This window comes from Anguilla rostrata, chromosome 7, assembly GCF_018555375.3.
Source record: "Anguilla rostrata isolate EN2019 chromosome 7, ASM1855537v3, whole genome shotgun sequence".
Classification (NCBI taxonomy): Eukaryota; Metazoa; Chordata; class Actinopteri; order Anguilliformes; family Anguillidae; genus Anguilla; species Anguilla rostrata.
Genome location: NC_057939.1, coordinates 39,669,940 through 39,688,843, shown reverse-complemented (window position 1 = coordinate 39,688,843; position 18,904 = coordinate 39,669,940). Strand labels below are relative to the sequence as shown.

General features: G+C 39.7%; 1 protein-coding gene across 1 annotated transcript in view; it reads left to right on the top strand.

The window, feature by feature from the left end:
* The window catches only part of gabra4 (gamma-aminobutyric acid type A receptor subunit alpha4), a 35,222-nt gene extending 17,593 nt beyond the window's left edge, over nucleotides 1–17,629 (top strand). Inside the window, exons 8-9 of the mRNA XM_064344298.1 lie at nucleotides 6,130–6,389; nucleotides 12,996–17,629. Of these exons, the coding sequence (XP_064200368.1) occupies nucleotides 6,130–6,389; nucleotides 12,996–13,538 (803 nt within the window). The 3' untranslated portion in view covers nucleotides 13,539–17,629. The remainder of the gene's footprint in view (nucleotides 1–6,129; nucleotides 6,390–12,995) is intronic.
* The last annotated feature ends 1,275 nt before the right edge of the window (nucleotides 17,630–18,904 follow it).

Genomic DNA, 18,904 nt, shown 5'->3' with positions numbered 1-18,904 from the left:
ATGTGATTTGCCTTGAATATGGGCATTTGTGAAGCACATAAATACCATCATAGTAATAGTAATGAGGCAGAAAATGTGACTGCCTTCGGTCAGAGAATTTGAACAGAAAGTGGCCTCAAATGCATTGTGGGATACATAAGACGTAGAAGCGGAGGGAAGTATAAATGTAGGTATTCATTTATTTTTATTTCTGGGACAAATATTTTCTTCTCATATTTTATATTTTTGCTCCAGTTATATATTTCCACCCCAATGTTCTCCTGATTGCGTCAATGGAGAAGAGTGCGTACTAGCAAGCGCACCCTTGGGTCTGTGTGCTGCCGGCTCCTCTGCTTCTTTTTGGTCTGTAGTCACACCAGCTGATGAATCACTCGTGCCGCTGACGCAGTCATTGCGCAGGAGAATGGCTTCACTCACGCAGTTTACGCAGTCATTGCGCAGGAGAATGGCTTCACTCGCGCAGCTGACGCAGTCATTGCGCAGGAGGAAGGCTTCACTCGCGCAGCTGACGCAGTCATTGTGCAGGAGGACAGCTCCACTTGCACAGCTGATGCAGTCATTGCGCAAGAGGACAGCTCCACTCGTGCAGCTGACGCAGTCATTACGCAGGAGGACAGCTCCACTCGCGCAGCTGATGCAGTCATTGTGCAGGAGAATGGCTCCACTCATGCAGCTGATGCAATCATTCATAGGTCATCGTAGCGCAAATTCCTCTCCGCACCATTGAGAGTAATCACTTCTAGTGGTCATGGATGATCAGTGATTTTGTTGCAGTCAAACCAGGACTGGGAACATGTCCATTTCATGCTTGCTGGTTAGAGGTTATTCTTTATATATAGCATACACAGATTTCCTCTTCACCGTTGTGTAACTCTTTGCTAATATAACAAAAGTTACCTCTTATTTGGACACACTGTGATTGTAATTATCTAATTCCCCCACCTTGCATAGCCAAACATGGCTTTGACTTTGTGAATGTACACTGTGGCATGAGAACAGAAATTCATTTTTTACATTCTGATACCCTTTCCCACTGCAAATGTTATATAGGATGAGCTCACAATGGATTTAATTGAGGAAAAAAATTAGTACCTGTGAAGTCATTGGCTAATTCCTCCACCTTGTATAGACAAACATGGCTTTGACAATGGACACTTTGGCGTGAGAACAGAAATTCATTTTTTACTTTCTGGTACCCTTTCCTACTGCAGCCCAAAATGTGTCTGCATTACTCATGAGACAAAGCTAAAGAGAATTTATATCGCTTTTTGCACGATTTTGAAGAATAATTGACAAATTTAGCAGTTGGCAGCAGACTTTTCATTTTTCCATAATACAATTCAGGAAAAAAAGGTATCTTGGGTTGTCAGGCATAGCCAATTCATTTTAGAATTTTGGTCATGCAAGGAACCCCTTTCTTTCTCATTTATAACAATGCCATCTGGAGGCACTACTCAGTGTTGACATCACACAAACCAAAGGAGCAGTGAAACCATATTAAGTTGCTCAGCACCAGGATTACTTGTGGTGTGGCTGTTGTGTAAGTGACTACCCTGAAAAAAAAGGATACTGCCTCAAAACCATTTAAGGGAGTGTAATAGAGGTCTCTACCTTAATGGCTGCCGACAAGGGTCATACACCTGGTCCCAAAGGATGTCATTTTTGGAAATATGACAGGTTACCTTTTTCCACCTCCACCACAGCTGCATTTCAAGATATATCATTTTGTCCTCGATGGATGGAACCGTATTTCATATTTTATAGGACAAGTCTTTTGCGTCGGTGGCTGGAATTAAAAGGTTTGTGAGATAACGCGGTGGGGCGAATGGATATCAGAGCTGAGCCAGGGTGCTGTTGGAGGAGTATGCAACCGTTATGAAATTTTGAGAATATAGGATTTATTTTCTTACCAGCCATATTACTGAAAGATGCTGAATCAAGACTTGAATCTTTGCTGGTTGGAAGAAAAATGTTGTTACCTTCTAGTGGCTGGTGCAGGACACGTGTTCAAGAAGCCATTAACAGAAAGGATAATTGAGCTGATGTTGATACAGGTTGTACATTTACATAGTGTTGCTAATGCAGGCTAATGATACCTCTACCTGTATCCTCTGACAATACACTATTACTATTACTATGGTGGAATGCATGTGCTTCACAAATGCCCATATCCAAGGCAAATTACACCGTTTCCACATTCATTTTGCAGCAGTGTTACACACGTTTATTTATTTTTTTTAAACTAAAGTAACAAAGACAAAAGAAAAGAAAACAGAGCAGAAACTTTTCAGTTCCATGCTTGTAGTTGGCCAGATTTTCACCTGACCTGCTCCTCCAATTTTTCTGCAGCAGATTACTTTCTCTGTCTTGTAGTAATCCAAAACTCAAAACTCAAAACACGCTCTCCCTCTCAGTGTGTGCTCCCGGTCTCGGCCCCAAACTGTGGAGAGGAACACACCTTTAAGCACCTGGGCTGATTAGTTAGTGCAACCCAGATACGTGTGCTGTCTCCACCAGCCGGGGCAGCTGAGACCAATCCGCTTCTACAGCAGACTGAATGCCACAGTCAGCTAATTAGTTGATGACTTAGACTTGAAACGAGACATTTTCACTATTTGATGAGTATAGTGAGTGGCTCGGATGACCAAGGTTATACAAGGTAAATCTTTTTCATGAAAATCACTTGAACTATGATTGCTTCTGAAGTGCTCAATTTAATACAGTTGGAAGGTTATGATGTTGTAAAGCAACTCTTGACAGCAATAAAAGCTCCTGTTCTCCAGAGGCGTTTGAGCATCTGAGATAATACTTTGTGATTTGGGATAAGATTTAATCAAGAGCATGGTGATGTGGTATTAAGCAGTGTTAAGCAAAACCCACCAAAAGAGCCATTTTGTGCTGTGAATTTTTGAGGCCATCATAAAATTATATTCTTGGGAGTTAACAATCCCTGTTGTATCTAGACCGCAAGCTTATCTGAGGATTTCTTAAGACCAAAATGATTATCAAGTGATGCATTATTCAGGAATTATGTGCTACCAAAATGGTAATATTGAGATTATTAGATACCCCTGTATAAACTGGGATTTTACCATTTTCAGAGGTTTGTTATGTTGCATTTGTGAATTAATTATGTGGGGATTTCAACATTTGCTTATAGTCCGTTAGTATTAAATGAACAAGGAAAGATGTCTTTCAGTTTCCTTCCCAGGTGCTTTATCCCACACTGGTCCATGTTGATCAAATAGAAAACAGTGCTGGAAATCATGATCACACCTGGCCTAAAACATACTGTATAAGTCTGCATGTTGACAGATATGAATTTCAAAAATGTAAGTATTTGGACAGTGACATATTTTTTGTTGTTTTGGCTCTACTCCAGTGTATTGGATCTGAAATGAAACGACAATGACAATGCGGTAAAAGTTGAGACTATCAGCTTTAATTTGGACATTTGCATCAATATTGGGAACTGGGTAGGAATCGCAGTCCTGTTATACATAGTCCTCCCATTCTGGGGGAACAAGTGTTAAAATTTTGATTCTCGGCCTTCATTAAAAGTCCAGGCAACTGGATTCAGACTGTGGTCATATTCCCCAGAAGTGACAATTGATTGCCTTCTTAATAAATCTTTCAGGTATTTAACCAAATTATAGCTATTCAGTTCTAATAAACACTGTTAGATTATTGTTCAGTAAACAAGGACATTTTTGGCGTGTATCCTGCGCTAATTAGCATTCATATCCATAAGACTGGTTATATGTGAAGCATTCCTCATCGATGGCTAGTTTAGAGCCAATTAGAGCAGTAACCTTACCAGAAAGAAAGCAAATTAAACTAGGCTTTACAGTCATATAGTTAAACCTGAAGATCATTCAATGTGTAATAATGTTGTAACACCGAGCTACTGTACACTAACATTAGACTCGATAGCAGTATCAAACTCCAGTCATTACAGCCAAATAAAGAATGTCTTTGATTAAACATGTCTATGCTTGAAAGCTATTTAATTTTCACTAGCGACTAAGTTCCAGGTGAGAATGGGCACTGCAAAATTTTAATTTTTAGAGATTATTGTAATATTGTAGTGCCTGTGGGATCCATAAATAAAACCCACTTCTTGGAGGTCTTTTAATTTTGTGAAAAGAAAAAAGCTTATTACTCTCTCCACATCCAGAGAAGGGGAAATGTTTAGGCATTTTCAACTTAGCTTGCGTTACCCACAAAAAATTGTCAAGAGCATAATTTACTCATTACATGTAAAAAAGATTTCACAGGACTTCAGGTCTTTGTTACGCAACAAACACCCAGTGAACCCTGCCCACTGAAAACCTGGCATTTGGCCAAGGGGGATAAGCAAGTCAATTTTGGCACAGGCTTTTATATCTTTTTTTTTTTTTTTTTTTTGCAAAAATCATTTAAAAATATTTCTCGGCCATATATGAATGCAAAAAAAAAGTATTAAGACAACTCATCCGCAAAGTATTCACATTTCAGATTACTGGACCTTTGAAGGGTATTTTTATACATAGGCCTCCCATTTCAGGGCGCCATAGTATTTGGGACAAATGGCTTCAAAGTTGTTTCTGATTAATCCGGTGTGTTCAATTGTTTCCTTAATGCAAGTATAATACCTTTTAGTGGCTAGCCTTGCTTCTATGCTTTTGATTGACTTTGGAGTCTGCCATTAGTGTTTGTCAACATGAGGACCAGAGTTGTGCCAATGAAAGTCAACAAAGCCAAAATGAGGCTGAGAAACAAGAAGATTAAAAAAAAAGAAAAAAAAAAGCATCAGGGTCATAGAGCAAACCTTATGCTTACCAAAATGAACAGTTTGGAGCATCATTAAGAAAAAAAGAGAGCAGTGATGAGCTCTGTAATTGCAAAGGGCCTGGTAGGATAAAACTTGACTCTGGAATTCCACTGCAGCTGCAGTTTGCCAGGTGTTGGACCGCAAATCTAATTAACACTGGGTTTTACAATGCAGGCCCTAATCAGCTACAGAATGTCCACTTCCCACAGCAATAATAGGAACGACTCCATAACAGTAATGTGTAGATCAGTGGTTTCAGTTATTTAGGGCTAGGACAGGGCAACCCGGAGTCTCCCATCCACACACATTTTCAATTACATAAAAAGCGTTGTACATAGTTCCACTCGCACATCTCGATGATTAAATTCTCCCGTCACTATAGATTTAATATCTTAAAGGTCAGAGGCACCTATTCCTTTTTTCAAAGGGACTTAATGAGAGGGTATTATTTGAAAATGTCATTTTGAATGACCGTATGAAAACACACATGAACAATACTGAGCCAAATTTAATATACGCAAATAATATAAACCGAAGTGCTATGTTTAACTGTGTTCATTACACCATCGTTGATGCATACGCTTGGCAAATTCATATTTCATGGAGACATAGACATGCCGAGAAGTATGTTTCATTCAAGTGATTTTCATCATAATTGAACACATTTTCCTGTTGAAAAAGAGAAGATAGTCACCATAGCTGAAATATGATAAGACCCCTTAACATAGCGATTTAAAATTATGTTTTTAATGTCTGTTTCATCAGACTCGCATTTCCATAGATTTAATTCCAGTCATGTCCTGCATTATTGTAAATAATAATAATAAGAATAAGAATAATTATCACTATGGATGCAAATCTACTGATATTGTTGGACTCAATGTGCACTTATGCAAGCATTTGTGCATTTTGCAATTGTGATTTTAACTAATACTCTAATGACTTAAATTCAATTAATTTCTGAGCCTTTTAATGAACTCATACTGGGTCAGTGAACGCATGGGTTGTTTGACCTTTTGTTTTCCAGTTGGCTTTTCCTATGATGATTAAAGAGTTCTCTGAATGAATGAAAACTTTTTAAATCAGCCTTGCTAAAAGGATGTCTGCCGGGAGTGTGCATTAGTCTGCTCTTCCAAACAAGAAAAACAGTTCCCCTTGGGATAGTTTTCTACAACTCTCGATTTCTCCAGGGAACCTGCTAGTCTTCAAGCTCCTGATGTAATGTAATGATGGTCGAGCGAGCTAGAACGATACCCATGATGCAACCTGAGTTAACGCCAATCCGTGGTGTCTTCGCTCTACCGCCACCTTTTTAGGGATCACGACCGTGCTGACGATGACCACCCTGAGCATCAGCGCCCGCCACTCGCTGCCCAAAGTCTCCTATGCCACCGCCATGGACTGGTTCATCGCCGTCTGCTTCGCCTTCGTTTTCTCCGCCCTCATCGAGTTCGCCGCCGTCAACTACTTCACCAATGCGCAGGCGGAGAGGGCCAAGAGGAAGCAGGCCAAATGCCCCCCAGCCCCCAAGGCTACGCCGGTGAAGCAGGCCAGCGACGGCGAAGAGGTGTTGCAGGTGAGCGCTAGTCAAAGCTCCTCGTGGGGCTGGCCATTCAGTCAGTATGACAGGTAGCCAATTGATATGCCAATCAAATCTGCTCTGCTGAAGAAGCTGAACCTACCAACAGACATCCACAGACAGTTGAGACATTTGAGTGTAGAGAACCTGGGCAGGCATTTGCCTTTGGTATCTGTGTGGTGGCCAGCAAGGGGTAATTATTTGATATAGGATGTGCATGCTGAGGGAAGTGTGAGGTGACAGTTGGTCCTATGCCAGATTGAAGAACAGCACATCTGTTGCTTTGCACCAGAAGTGATGGTCGCACAACAGAGTGGCGACTTTAACATGCCTTGTCCTCTGTGCTGGCAGGGTGGCTGTCAGTGCCCATCACCTCCCTTCCTTTTCTTCCTCTCCCCCTACCCCCCCCCACCCCCCCCCCCCCATTCTGAGCAACTCCCTGTGTTTCGGTGCTGGTGCCATTAAGCCATAAGCTGCATGTCCAGGCTGCGGCCTGCTTTTGGCTCTGGGTTGTGTGAGGGGACGTCTGAGAGACATCAGTCTGCCTGTGTCTGCGAAAAATAAAACCCTTACCCTTTCTTGCATTGCTGAAGTACATCTCCAAAGCTCTGAGGCGTGTAAACTTGTAGCCAAGATGTCCCACTTCAGTCTGCTCGCACTGCATTATACAGTGTGGAAGAGAGAGCTCTGAGCCGCGGACCACTTAATTCGATTAAGAAATGTCCTGCGTGCATGGGAGTTCGTTTTTTCATGGTTTTGCACTGCGTAAAACAGTTATGCATCTCAGAGGGGCCAAACATAAAGTGCCTAATCACCCCATTGGCATTATTTATAATGTTATCATCACTGCAGGCATTCCCAAAGCTGCTCTCTCTAGGCTATTGTTTGGAAATTGCAAAATATACCATATGCATGGTCTGAGGGTTTATTTTAGGCCAATTTTAATGAGAAGAAAATTATATTTATATAACATTTATTATTCATCACTCTCAGCTGGATGCAGACTGTGAGCAGAGTGGGCTGTGGTTTATGCCGAATTAATCTGTTAATGCTGCCTTGTACATCACAGTCAGTACTCCACCACGCCTATGAGGATTTTGATTAGTGCATACGGTCAGTATAAGGTAAACGCTGCAATAGTGGCAAGAGTAGCGCCTGGAAACCTGAAGGTACGTATCCTCACCTGCTGTGGTTTTATGCCAGGGGCAATTTGTTAGATTAGTGGGTTGCCATGGTAACCACACCGGCCCTATGCAGAATTAATTTCTTGGGGTCGAGCGCACAATGCCGATGTCATTTACCACATTGCACCTGCTTTTTCCATATCTGCATTTTGCAACTTTAGCCTGACTGGAGGGGTACAATGTCTGGTGTTGCCTAAGCAAAATTCACGAGTGCCAGTTTGTTCTTGCATTTTTATTTTATGTTCTATGCTGCAGATTAACCATTCGTTTATCAGTTACTTGGTCAATCATTTCATGTTTCAGTCTGTTATTATATCATTAGTATTTCAGTCATTAGCATCAGACACTACAGGGCTGTAAAAATGCAGTGCAAAGTGCAATTATTCTAATACGGATTTTGATCATACCTTTTTTCAATCATTTCTATTCAAAAATGTAAGGAATTTCTCAGCAGAAAAAAAAACTTACTTGCTTCTGTAGAGAAAACACTGAAAACAGCTTGGGGTAAAACCATTTTCACATCTCCTCTGTGCACAAACCATACATCTGACTTGCCCTTCCACCCTACCATGTGTACTGTTCCATTACCTATATGACCCGAGTGACATATCAGTCTGGGACGCCTCGATGCAGATTCGCTGCTGTCACGTAATCTCTGTTCACATGGACGCTGAAAAAAATTTCTGTCGTGTGCCTGCTCTCTCTAACCCGCCCCGGGGAGGCGGGGGATGGGTACCTATCGCTGACTGTGGTGTGTAGCCTGGCACCAGATTGCCGTTTGCACAAAAGAGAAACGCCTACCATTTCTTGCGCTGTTGATGTTGGCATCAGTAGGCATACGACATTTAATCAGAGCTGATCTGTGGCTAATGCTAATGCTAAACTGACACAGCTAATGAACAATAAAATCTTGATTATTCATTCAAAAATAATCAACCTGCAGAAGCCTTCTCTGAAAAAATAGGTGCACCTCACATTCCAGTAGCTTGTAGAACCCCCTTTGGCAGCAATAAAATAATCGTTTTCTGTAAAAGTGTGTCAGTCACTTATATCACATCTACTGTTAGAGTTTCAAAATCAATCTTAAGCACAGACCTCTATGAGTACCTTATTGCCACTCACTGCGAATAACTGCTCACCGCTCACTCAGATCAATTAACTAACGATTTGAGTGAATCAGAAATCTAATGTTACGGTGTTGTCAAAAGTACTGGGACAGTAAAATCAGAGCAAAAGTTGTTTCTGACAAATATAGGTTATAGTTGCCTGAACTCAATGAACCAAATGATTTGAGTGACTCGAAAAATGGATTAGAGACAGACAAATATGCATTGGAAGGGGCCGCATTGAGCCCCATTGAGATTGTTCTCTTTTTCAATGGAGACCTGGTCAAGAAAGTAGCACATATACATACAGACATGCATTTAAAATGCAAATTTAAGATGACAATACAGTAAAACAAATCCTTAAACCTTAGTCTGACGTACATGAAAACAGGTACACTCCTTGGATTCTGTTCTAAAATGTAATTTTAAAGTTTTTAAAGTACTTGCAGGTCCACTTTTAGTGGTTCCAGTTCTTAATAGCATGGAACTGATCTTCAATATGACACTTTAATTAGCTTAAATTGGAATCCGAATAGAAATTCTGTACTGTAAAAAAAGAATTAATAAAATGAAAGTAAGCCATGGTGCATTGTGTTTTTCAACAAAAATAAGTAAGTAGTATAATGGCTAGGGAACCTAAAGGTTGCAGGCTCGATTCCCGGGTAGGACACTGCCGTTGTACCCTTGAGCAAGGTACTTAACCTGCATTGCTTCAGTGTATATTCAGCTGTACTAATGGATACAATGTAAATGCTATGTAAAATCTTGTGTAATTCACTCTAGATAAGCTTCTGCTAAATGCTTGTAATGTGATCTGATGTAAATACCAGCAAATGTATCTCTAGTGACTTAATGAAGTCAGTACAGCCCATTCATACAGAAAACGTAAGTGGTGGGTTTATTAATTAATTAACTTATTTTTTGCAATAAAACACAATGCACCATGGCTTACTGAATATTTCATAGTTTTATTTATTTTTTTACAGTACAGAATTTCTATTCAGATTCCAATTTAAGCCAATTAAAGTGTCATATTGAAGATCAGTTCCATGCTATTAAGAAGTACTGTAAGCATGAACAACCTAGGCTTTTAGCTTAAAAGCAGTCTTTAAAAACACTGCCACCTCTTCCAGAAATATTTGTCCTCAAAGAGTATCATCCTCACTGTACTCAGCACTGAATTTTTTCCCCCCTTCCAACATTCATGCCTATAGTCAGAATTATCTTTGTACCACACCACATACAAATACCTTGGAGCATGGAGTATGAACCCTCCCTCCTCTACACTGTAGAAAATGAAGCTTCTCAAATCTACTCTGACATGACAGATACTAACACTGATAAAACCCCACTTTGGTTTTTCACCCGTAAGTACATTGTGATAAATGAGCAAGACATTCACCATATTTGTAGTAAATTACTACCTTGTAGTTGCTTTATTGAAGAGAGAGAAAACAATTCCCACAGTGCTTGTTTCACAAATGTGTGTGTGTGTGTGCTCATACATAGTTTAGAGGGACCAGAAGTACTTGGACACATTAACATAATCTTAAATAATATGGTCATATCTTATAATTAGTTGCAAATCCATTGGATTCGATGAATGCCTTGGTCGCAAATCCTGTGAATTTGGTGACTGCACGAAGCCAGGCTGGTACTGCAGCCATCTTCAGTTCGTGTTTGTTTCAAGGGATTTTTGCCTTATGTCTTCATGTCTTCTGCAAGTGAAAGGCATATTCAGTTGACTTGGCCAGTCAAGAATATTTAACCTTTTGGCCCAGGAATCCTTGATTGCTTTAGAAGTATGTTTGGGGTCATTGTGTTTTAGGCATTTGGTTGGATCTGAGAAGATGTTTCTGTACACTTCATAATTCATCCAATCAAATGGCTGTGATTCCTACTAGCTTCACCTGATATGAATGTAAATACCCTCAAATATAAGTTGGCAGTCCTCACTTTAACCTTGTATTCACAGTTTCATTACTAATCCAATGTGCTGGAGTACAGAGCCAAAAAACCCAAATAACTTTGTGTCACTCTTCAAATATGGACTGCGCTGTACACTCATATACTCATCGAAGCAGTTATAAATCACTTTGTTGTTTTCATTGGGTTGTTTGCAATAAATAATATCATAAAGTGTGACAGCATTCAACTGTAACATTGCCTGGGAACTGAGAATGACTTGAATGGTGTTTTCACCCGGATCAATGCTCACACATTTTTAAAATTCATTCTGGATCTAATGGCAGGCTGTGAGAAGAAAGTTGAGCAATGCTGAGCTGTAAGCAGTCCCCATTCATTTCTGAAACAGATATTGGTATCGTTCCTGCACACAACGCTCCACAGTCAGACACCATCATCTGGCTGTGTTGAAATAGATCACTGTGTGTCTGGAGGATATAAGCTTTAAACCCTACATCTTTAGACGGAGTTTTAATCAGTGAGAGCAATTACATTTATCCTTTACTGTATTTATTGTTGAGATGGATAGTAGTCAATGCTTAAGCCTACTGTGAAGAATGTCTATGTAGTATGTGCCCAAATGTGAATAGTACAAGATAATGTCCTTCAGACTAATTGGAAAACCCATGCTGATAGAGCATTGTGGCTGAGTGTTATCTTGGGAAAAATAAGACCACAATGAGGAAAAAAATAGAAACTAATTTTGCTTTATCCTGGTAACGTAGGACATTTATTGCTTTTTAGGATTTATATGCCCTTAGTACAGTGACATTCGTTTGTAGTCTAATAATTGTTAACGGTGCATACGTTTGATGGGCGTATTCCCATACAGTTCATCATTAGTTCATAAGCAGCAGCTTTGTCTGTCCTTATCAACCATTGTGGAAATCATAAAAATAACAAATTCATCAAATTTACAGCCATCCCACTGGAGTTAAAAAAGATATGAAGATGTTTTAATTATTAATACCATAAAGAAAGATAGCGGAGAGAGCATTTGTATGTGGGCAGTTTTACACACAGAATGCATCAAATGGCTGTAAGGATGGTGATCAAGTCATAAAAATGTATGGATATATTTGACAAGTGCCTCCAGCTCTGTCGCCTTTTGCATCTGCTCCACAGGGAGATGAACAGTACCGAGTCCAGTATAGATTTTGCATTTGCGTGTCAATGTTTCATCAATTCTTTGCAATTTTACTGCCCTCGTGTTACACAAAGCAATATTGCCTTCATGTGAAAGCTCCCAGAATCGGAGAACAGCTTCATTATTTTAATGTTCATGACAAATGAGCTTTTTATGTGGCATGTTGAGTCAAAGAGCTGGGGGAGAGCGTGGAGGAGGAGTCACATGTAGAGTTATTGACGTGCTTTGGTGTATATTCTTTGGGGTTGTGTCACTCCATACATCAATGTGTCCAAGGTGGCCGTAAACCGGGATCTCCATGATGACTCCCGTTCATCATTTAATGTGCGTCATTAACCCCGCAAGGTCGTAAAACACCACTGGGAATGCTTGCAAGCAAACGGTATATTAGTACCTTGAGCTTTCTGCATATTTTACTGCAAGTTGTATCGCTTTTCAGCGATGAAACAATGTCAACCCTGTGACTGGCTTTAGGATCTGAACGAATTCCATTATTTCATTTGCTTCGGTGAATGTGCTATGCACGGGTAGCACATTGTGCTATTTCTGGTCTAGAAAATAGAGTAGATTATTGTGCACGCAGTGGAAATGCCACCATATCCTGCTATTGCTATTTTAATTGCTTGGCTTGTGTCATTGATGGAATGGTAATGCACTATTGACAGAAAAGGATTTCCTTTCCTGTTTTATTTGAAAGTATGAGCCCATGCTGACCCAGTGGCAGGCTTTAGAATGGTGTGGGGAAATAAGTGTAAGGATCCTTTTGGACCTCAGAATCTCTCTCTCTCTCTCTCTCCCTCCCTCCCTCTCTCCCTCCCTACCTCAAATAAAGCGCAGTGTTACACTTGTCTAATGTTATTATTCTGAACTCAGACAAAATTCCTCTTGCTGTTGAAATCCAGACTCAAGCTGGCAACACACAATTTAACCCTTTTTTGGATCTGGCTATGTGTGAATTGATATCTTAAACATGTCTAAGTTCCAAAGGATACTGTTAATCAATATGTAATTACTTTAAAGTTAAGTGCAATTATTGTAGGAATTGGTAAATACTATTTGTTAACAAATTAATTCCTTTGGACCATAAGTAAGAGAAGCCCTGTAAAGTGAAGTCTCAGGAATCATCATACTACAATTAGTCACTTTCAGGCTGCATAGGTTGAAACTAACTAATACTAATGTATTGTCTGACCCACTGCAGCAGAATCCAGACACTAACGGCAACCTACGGAAACGGATGAACCTGATGACACAGGCAGACTCAAACAGCACCCCGAGAACTGGTCCGGGAGGCAGCAGAGCAACGGTGGTTGCCAGGCAAACTCCTGCCGGCTCCGCCCCCTCGGCAACGGCAGCGACGACAGTGCCCGCCTCCGCCCAGCCCCACTCCAGCCCCAACCCTTTCAGCCACTCGAGCATAGCCCCACCCACGCTGGCTTCCAGGAACACGCCCCCGGCCCCGCCCTCGACCCCGACAGTCACAGGGTGTGAGCGCGTGCCGTCAAACATGTACGTAGGCTCAGCCTCTCTGCAGCGTCTCTTAGGGGCGAAGCTGGAGCACATTCAGGCCGCTAAAGGAGACACGGGTGCCCAACCCGCCCCAGGAGCTTCGTCGGGACCCAACGGCACCAGTAAAATTGACAAGTATGCACGCATACTCTTCCCAGTGTCCTTTGGAGCTTTCAACATGGTATACTGGGTGGTCTACCTGTCAAAAGACACCATGGAGCCCAGGGATGGCTAATCCCAGTCTTTGTGTGTTTTGCTTTCTTTCTTCTCAAAAACGGAAGATTTTCTTCTCAAGTTATATAAAAAACTTTAGGGGCTTATATATTGTAGTTTATAAGACATGTTTGAAATTTTCTTAACATTGAAAATGAAGAGTGTGTCATCAAATGGGTAAACACACAAAAAACAGTTACCTCAGTAGTTACGTCCGAGACAAGTAATCCTGCTGCATACATGTATGCAGTATATTGTTCAAAGAAGTTGAGCATGTGAAGACAAAAAACACATTCCAGATACTTTGAATTGTATTAATTACAATACTACAGATATTTTCCAATGGAAGTGTTTGGATAATGGTGGCATATGACAAATCATAATCCAGCAATACACTTTATTTTTAAGAGGGTTAGATTACAAGCATGCATTTTAATGCAGCAGTTTAGTAGAACTTGGAATTGGTTGAAAGCTGAAATATAACATCTATTTTGTTATTTTCTTTTGCGCTATGAAAAAGTAAAAAGTAAAAGTAAAAAACATTACAATTGAAAATTGCATCATATTTTTAAAGCTGTCAATATATTTTGATTGTATTCATAATAATTCATAGTAATTTCTTTTTTTTACCCTTTGGGTCATGGAATTAAATCAATTACCCTTCTGCAGTTTAACTCTAATTTTCTCTTGTGCATGATACACCACTATCTCATGCCAAGTTTCATATCCCTTCTGTGAATGATAGCTCATGTGCTGACCGACTGCCTGGTGCTTAAGTTTCGTGGGAGTAGTCTGAAGATTAAGGTGTTAAAGCAGGACCTATTACATTATTCCCAGGTCTGAGGTCAATGCTTGCCTCGGCTGTGTCTTGTGAATTGAGGCCCAGCGGTGAGAGTGGAAGCATACAACAAATTCAACAAAAATACAAGCTTATCATCTCCTTGGGTTGACTGAAGAAGGGGATAATGACTGAAGAAGAGGTTAATCCCTGGAGAATGGTTCTGTAGATGTGTTTCATCTTTTGCTTCATGTTAAATTTTATATACAGCACATATAATGAAGTCATTTGATGGCCATTTTCAGTGTGGGGGAAAAAAAGATTATTAAAGACCTTTGCAGTGACTGGGGAAAACATGATTACTCCCAACCTGATTCACACATGAAAAGTTGGTTATTAAAGAGCACCAATTTCCTTTTTGAGCCATGTCTAGTCTAGCCAGCAGCCATACTACCTAAACACATTGCATGCATCCTGATAAGCAGGTTTTGCCTTGGTTAGCACTTAGAGAGTTTATAATGGTAGGGTTGCATCTGTAGGTAGTATAGTTTTGAATTATCAAGCAGTAGTTTCAAGTCCTGTATCAAAGTATTATTCCAGAAAGGGCTCTGTATGAAAGTATTATTATTAATATTATTATTATTATTATCTGCAAAAAGCAGTTGAAAACAAGAGGAGCTCTGTAAGTTGTGTAGCTGTCCATTGCAGGAGGCACAGTGTGTGCTATAGTGTTACAAAAGAAAGAAGGGCCACAATTTATATGCCATGCAGTTTCAAAGGGAAACCTCTCGAGAATGTATGCAGTACCAGCTTTGGGCAATTTACAAAACATTCCATCCTTTGGATCAACTACCCAAAAGCTGAAATGTCAAGAGGCTCTGCCACTGCCACATGGTCTATGTTAGCTCGCAATAAATCTGGTTCATGTACAGTATTATGGCCAAAATGTGGGTATTGTTGTGGCAAAAAGCAACATGATGGGGCACCTTAAAAATATGCAGGCCCTCTGTAGGATTGGCATTAACCACCCCCCTCCCCCCCAAAAAAATAAAATAAATAAAAATAAATACATTTAAAAAGTGAAGCATTTCAGATAAATCTGGGCTGACGAAGAAAGAGCTTGCCACATGCTGAGGCCAGTGCTTGTTGACCCAGCTTGTCCTCGGGTTCAATTCCAGAGCAAACTGAAAACAGCCGTTTCTGCCAGGCCCATTCGGGCAATGTGTAATTAGCCGGAGGATTACAGAGCAAATCTAAACCCTGGAGAGTGATCGCGTGGTGATTTATGATGCCAAGGCTAATGTTCTGCCGGTATGTGCTGGAATGCTCTGGTCCTGCTGCAGTGTGACTGAGGGTTGCATTAGACTTTTCTGGGCCAAGGATTAAGGATCAGACTATCAGAGCCGCAAGGTTTTGTGGCACACTTTCAGATTTTTAGATCCTGAATCAAACCATTGCTTTATAGTATATCCATGCATATTTTAGCCTGTTTTGAAAGTTATCGTAGGTTCCATTATTGATAGCCTTGAGAAAAATTATGCCTAAAATAAACAACACAGATAATGAGCTACATTGTATGCAAAAAAAATATATAAAATTATTTTATTTTATATTTGATACAAATGTTTCAAGAAATAAATCCCCCCAAAATGAAGTCTCATAAAGCTCTATAGTACACCAGTTAGTAGTGTTATCCTAATGAATGGAAAGGGGCACTGAATACAAAGTTGTGAAACATTTTTAGACCTATTTTTTGGGAAATACAATTATCACTTTTCATTCCCACTCTATTTTCCAGAATCAGTGTTGCACAAAGCATGGGCAGAGTCATTGATGCTGTGCATGGGTGCACTGGGCATGGCTAGTGAATGCTGGTATTTTTGTGACAAGGCGTGAAGAGTACGGATCAAAGTGCACGGCGCAGTTGGAAAATGGGCTGGATTATAGTCAATATATTATCAGCGTGTGGTGTTCAGCTGGATTAATTGATAGCCAATCAAATGACGTCTTTTCCTTACCTTTAAGACCCATGTGCATTGCACGGGGCGTACTGCCAATCTCCGTAGTCTACGACTTCAACAGAAAACAAGCATAAGGATATACTAATCAGATTTTTCTCACAAGATGTTCTTGTGCAACGTTGGGCTGTCAGCTTTTGAACCAATCTCATAAATAAGAGACATTTGTTAGAATCTGTTTGAATTTTCTTTTGTCAGAATTTTACAAAATCATTGCCTAAATGATTATTATGTACTGTTTTTTCCCATTAAACCTGTTGCTGAAGTGCTTAAACTCACTATGCTGTAACTAATAATGACAACAGTATCTTGAGGTTTTAAACAAAATAAAACCAGGGAAGATCATAACAATGCCAGTGATCCTGTTCATGGCAGTAAAATGACTCGATATGAACTTAAAAAATTATAACTCACAATTCCATCATTAATTCACAACAATAGGATGATTTACTTAAAATAAATTGAACTGAGCGATTTCCTTTAGAAGGGAAAATTGGGCAGTTGCCGCTTGCCTATGTTGCTTACTCCATAGTTATTATTATTATTATTATTATTATTATTACTACTACTATCTCCATGGATAGCATGACCCACATATTAGCACTTCATTTTTAGGCTATCTAACAATATACCCTCCAGACAAGACAATAACTTGCCTTGTTGTTTATCCTTCTCTTTGATATTGAGCGCTTCCAGGTGATGTTAAATTAGCTTGAGAGGAGATAACTAATGCAGTTAACGCATGTAGCTTGCATATGCAGTACTGGCACAAATCACGGAAACACCGCGCAATTTTGTTCTCTTAAAACTTTTGTCTGTGTCTTTTCTCCTGTTATTGTTTGTTGGAGGCATTTTTAACGGTAAAATGTATTGAAAACAGTTATCTGCTTAACCACGAGCGGTAATGACATTCTGTGAACATCAGTTATTTGGAATAAAGTATACGAGCCAAAAAAAGGTTTTATTTCTTTGCACGGATATTGTTATTTTAAGTAGAAAAATACTGGAAAAGTGATACTTATTATAAAATTTCCAAGTAAGATACATTAAACTGCACAATTATGCTGGTATGAACTAATACATATAGGATGGTGTATGATTATAACTTTTTAACACAAATGCTAATTATTTCTTCATGTTTGTCTTGATAGTACATTTATTACATGTTGCATTTATTATGCCAAAAGAGAAGCTGTTGCAAAATATTGCCTTAATTGTTGATCTGTATTTATAAATGCAGTCTATCCATAATTTGTGCCAGTACTGTAGCTATTGTTTTAACTACAGTCACTTAATAAAAATGAAAAGAATGTTCAAGTTGCGTTTATTGCCATTCTTCTCGTTACAGATGAGTCTTAGCAAAAGAATGAAACACAATACCCCAGTGACCGGGATATAAATACAGCTATACGCAATTAAAAACCAGAATAAATAGAGTAATTACAATTTTTTAAATGATATTGATTAATAAATGCAATAAGTACATTTTTTCCTGCTTGGATCATTTATATCAAAGTGAAATTGGACAGCATATGAGTCACGAAAACCATTGATTGGCTTTTCAATAGGCTATGAATATGTGTGCATTGCATGGGAAAATTAGCTAAATTAGCAATCCACTGTACACTGGGCTGCAACTTGTGCCGTAGATGTGGTCTGAGCAGTTGGGATGAGAGGGCACAAATCGTAGACGAGGTGGACTGGAAAATTGCAATGAGCTGCCCCGGAATTACAGCCTGCTTCTTGATCTTGACTGACACACCCCCAGCAGTGAGTCTTCTCCCAAGACGAGCCAGAAAATTAGCGAATGGCCCAGGTGCATCAAAATGCATGACGATGCCATACCAAATACCATTTCACCAGTGGGACAGCTCGTAGCATGTCGTGCACCAGAAAATAGAGCCCTAGACCTTCAAATATGCTTGCTTCATTGTGTCAAACTGAAACACATTCCAACATAATATACTAAACCGTACAATAAACCGCACCATAAACTGTTGGATAAGGGACTATGATTGGCCTCTCTGTAATGTCCTGAAAAAAACATATTGCCTATTGACAGTTCTGATTGTGATTCCAATCGTAGCTGCGGATGACTTGTCTTTTTCAGATTTTAAATTGGCAATCATGTTATGAATGTCACACATTAATAGATCCACAAAATCACTCAAAACCCAGTAGAATCATTTTGGCTTACTGTATATTATCAAATTGAGGTATTTGCTGATTGGTTGTCAATTTTTAAATATATGATAGAGACACAAATCAGCAATGATGTGCCTGGATGGTCTGAATGGTTCACTTTCATCTTCAGTTATTGTAGATATTTATTTATTTATTTATTTATTTTAATGTTTATTTGATAGGGACAGATACATTTAAACATAGATTATTGTCAAACAATATCCAATGCAGTGTTTCTGCTTTTTGATGACATAGCGCATAGAAACAATACGATTCTCTTTGTCTCACACTGCCTGCCATGATGTCCAGCGCTGCCTGCATCGGTCAATTCCCCCTCCCCAGTTTTGTTGCAAGCGGGCCCCTTTCTTCACCATTGGCTAAATGCAGGAGTGAATATGAGGAGGGGTG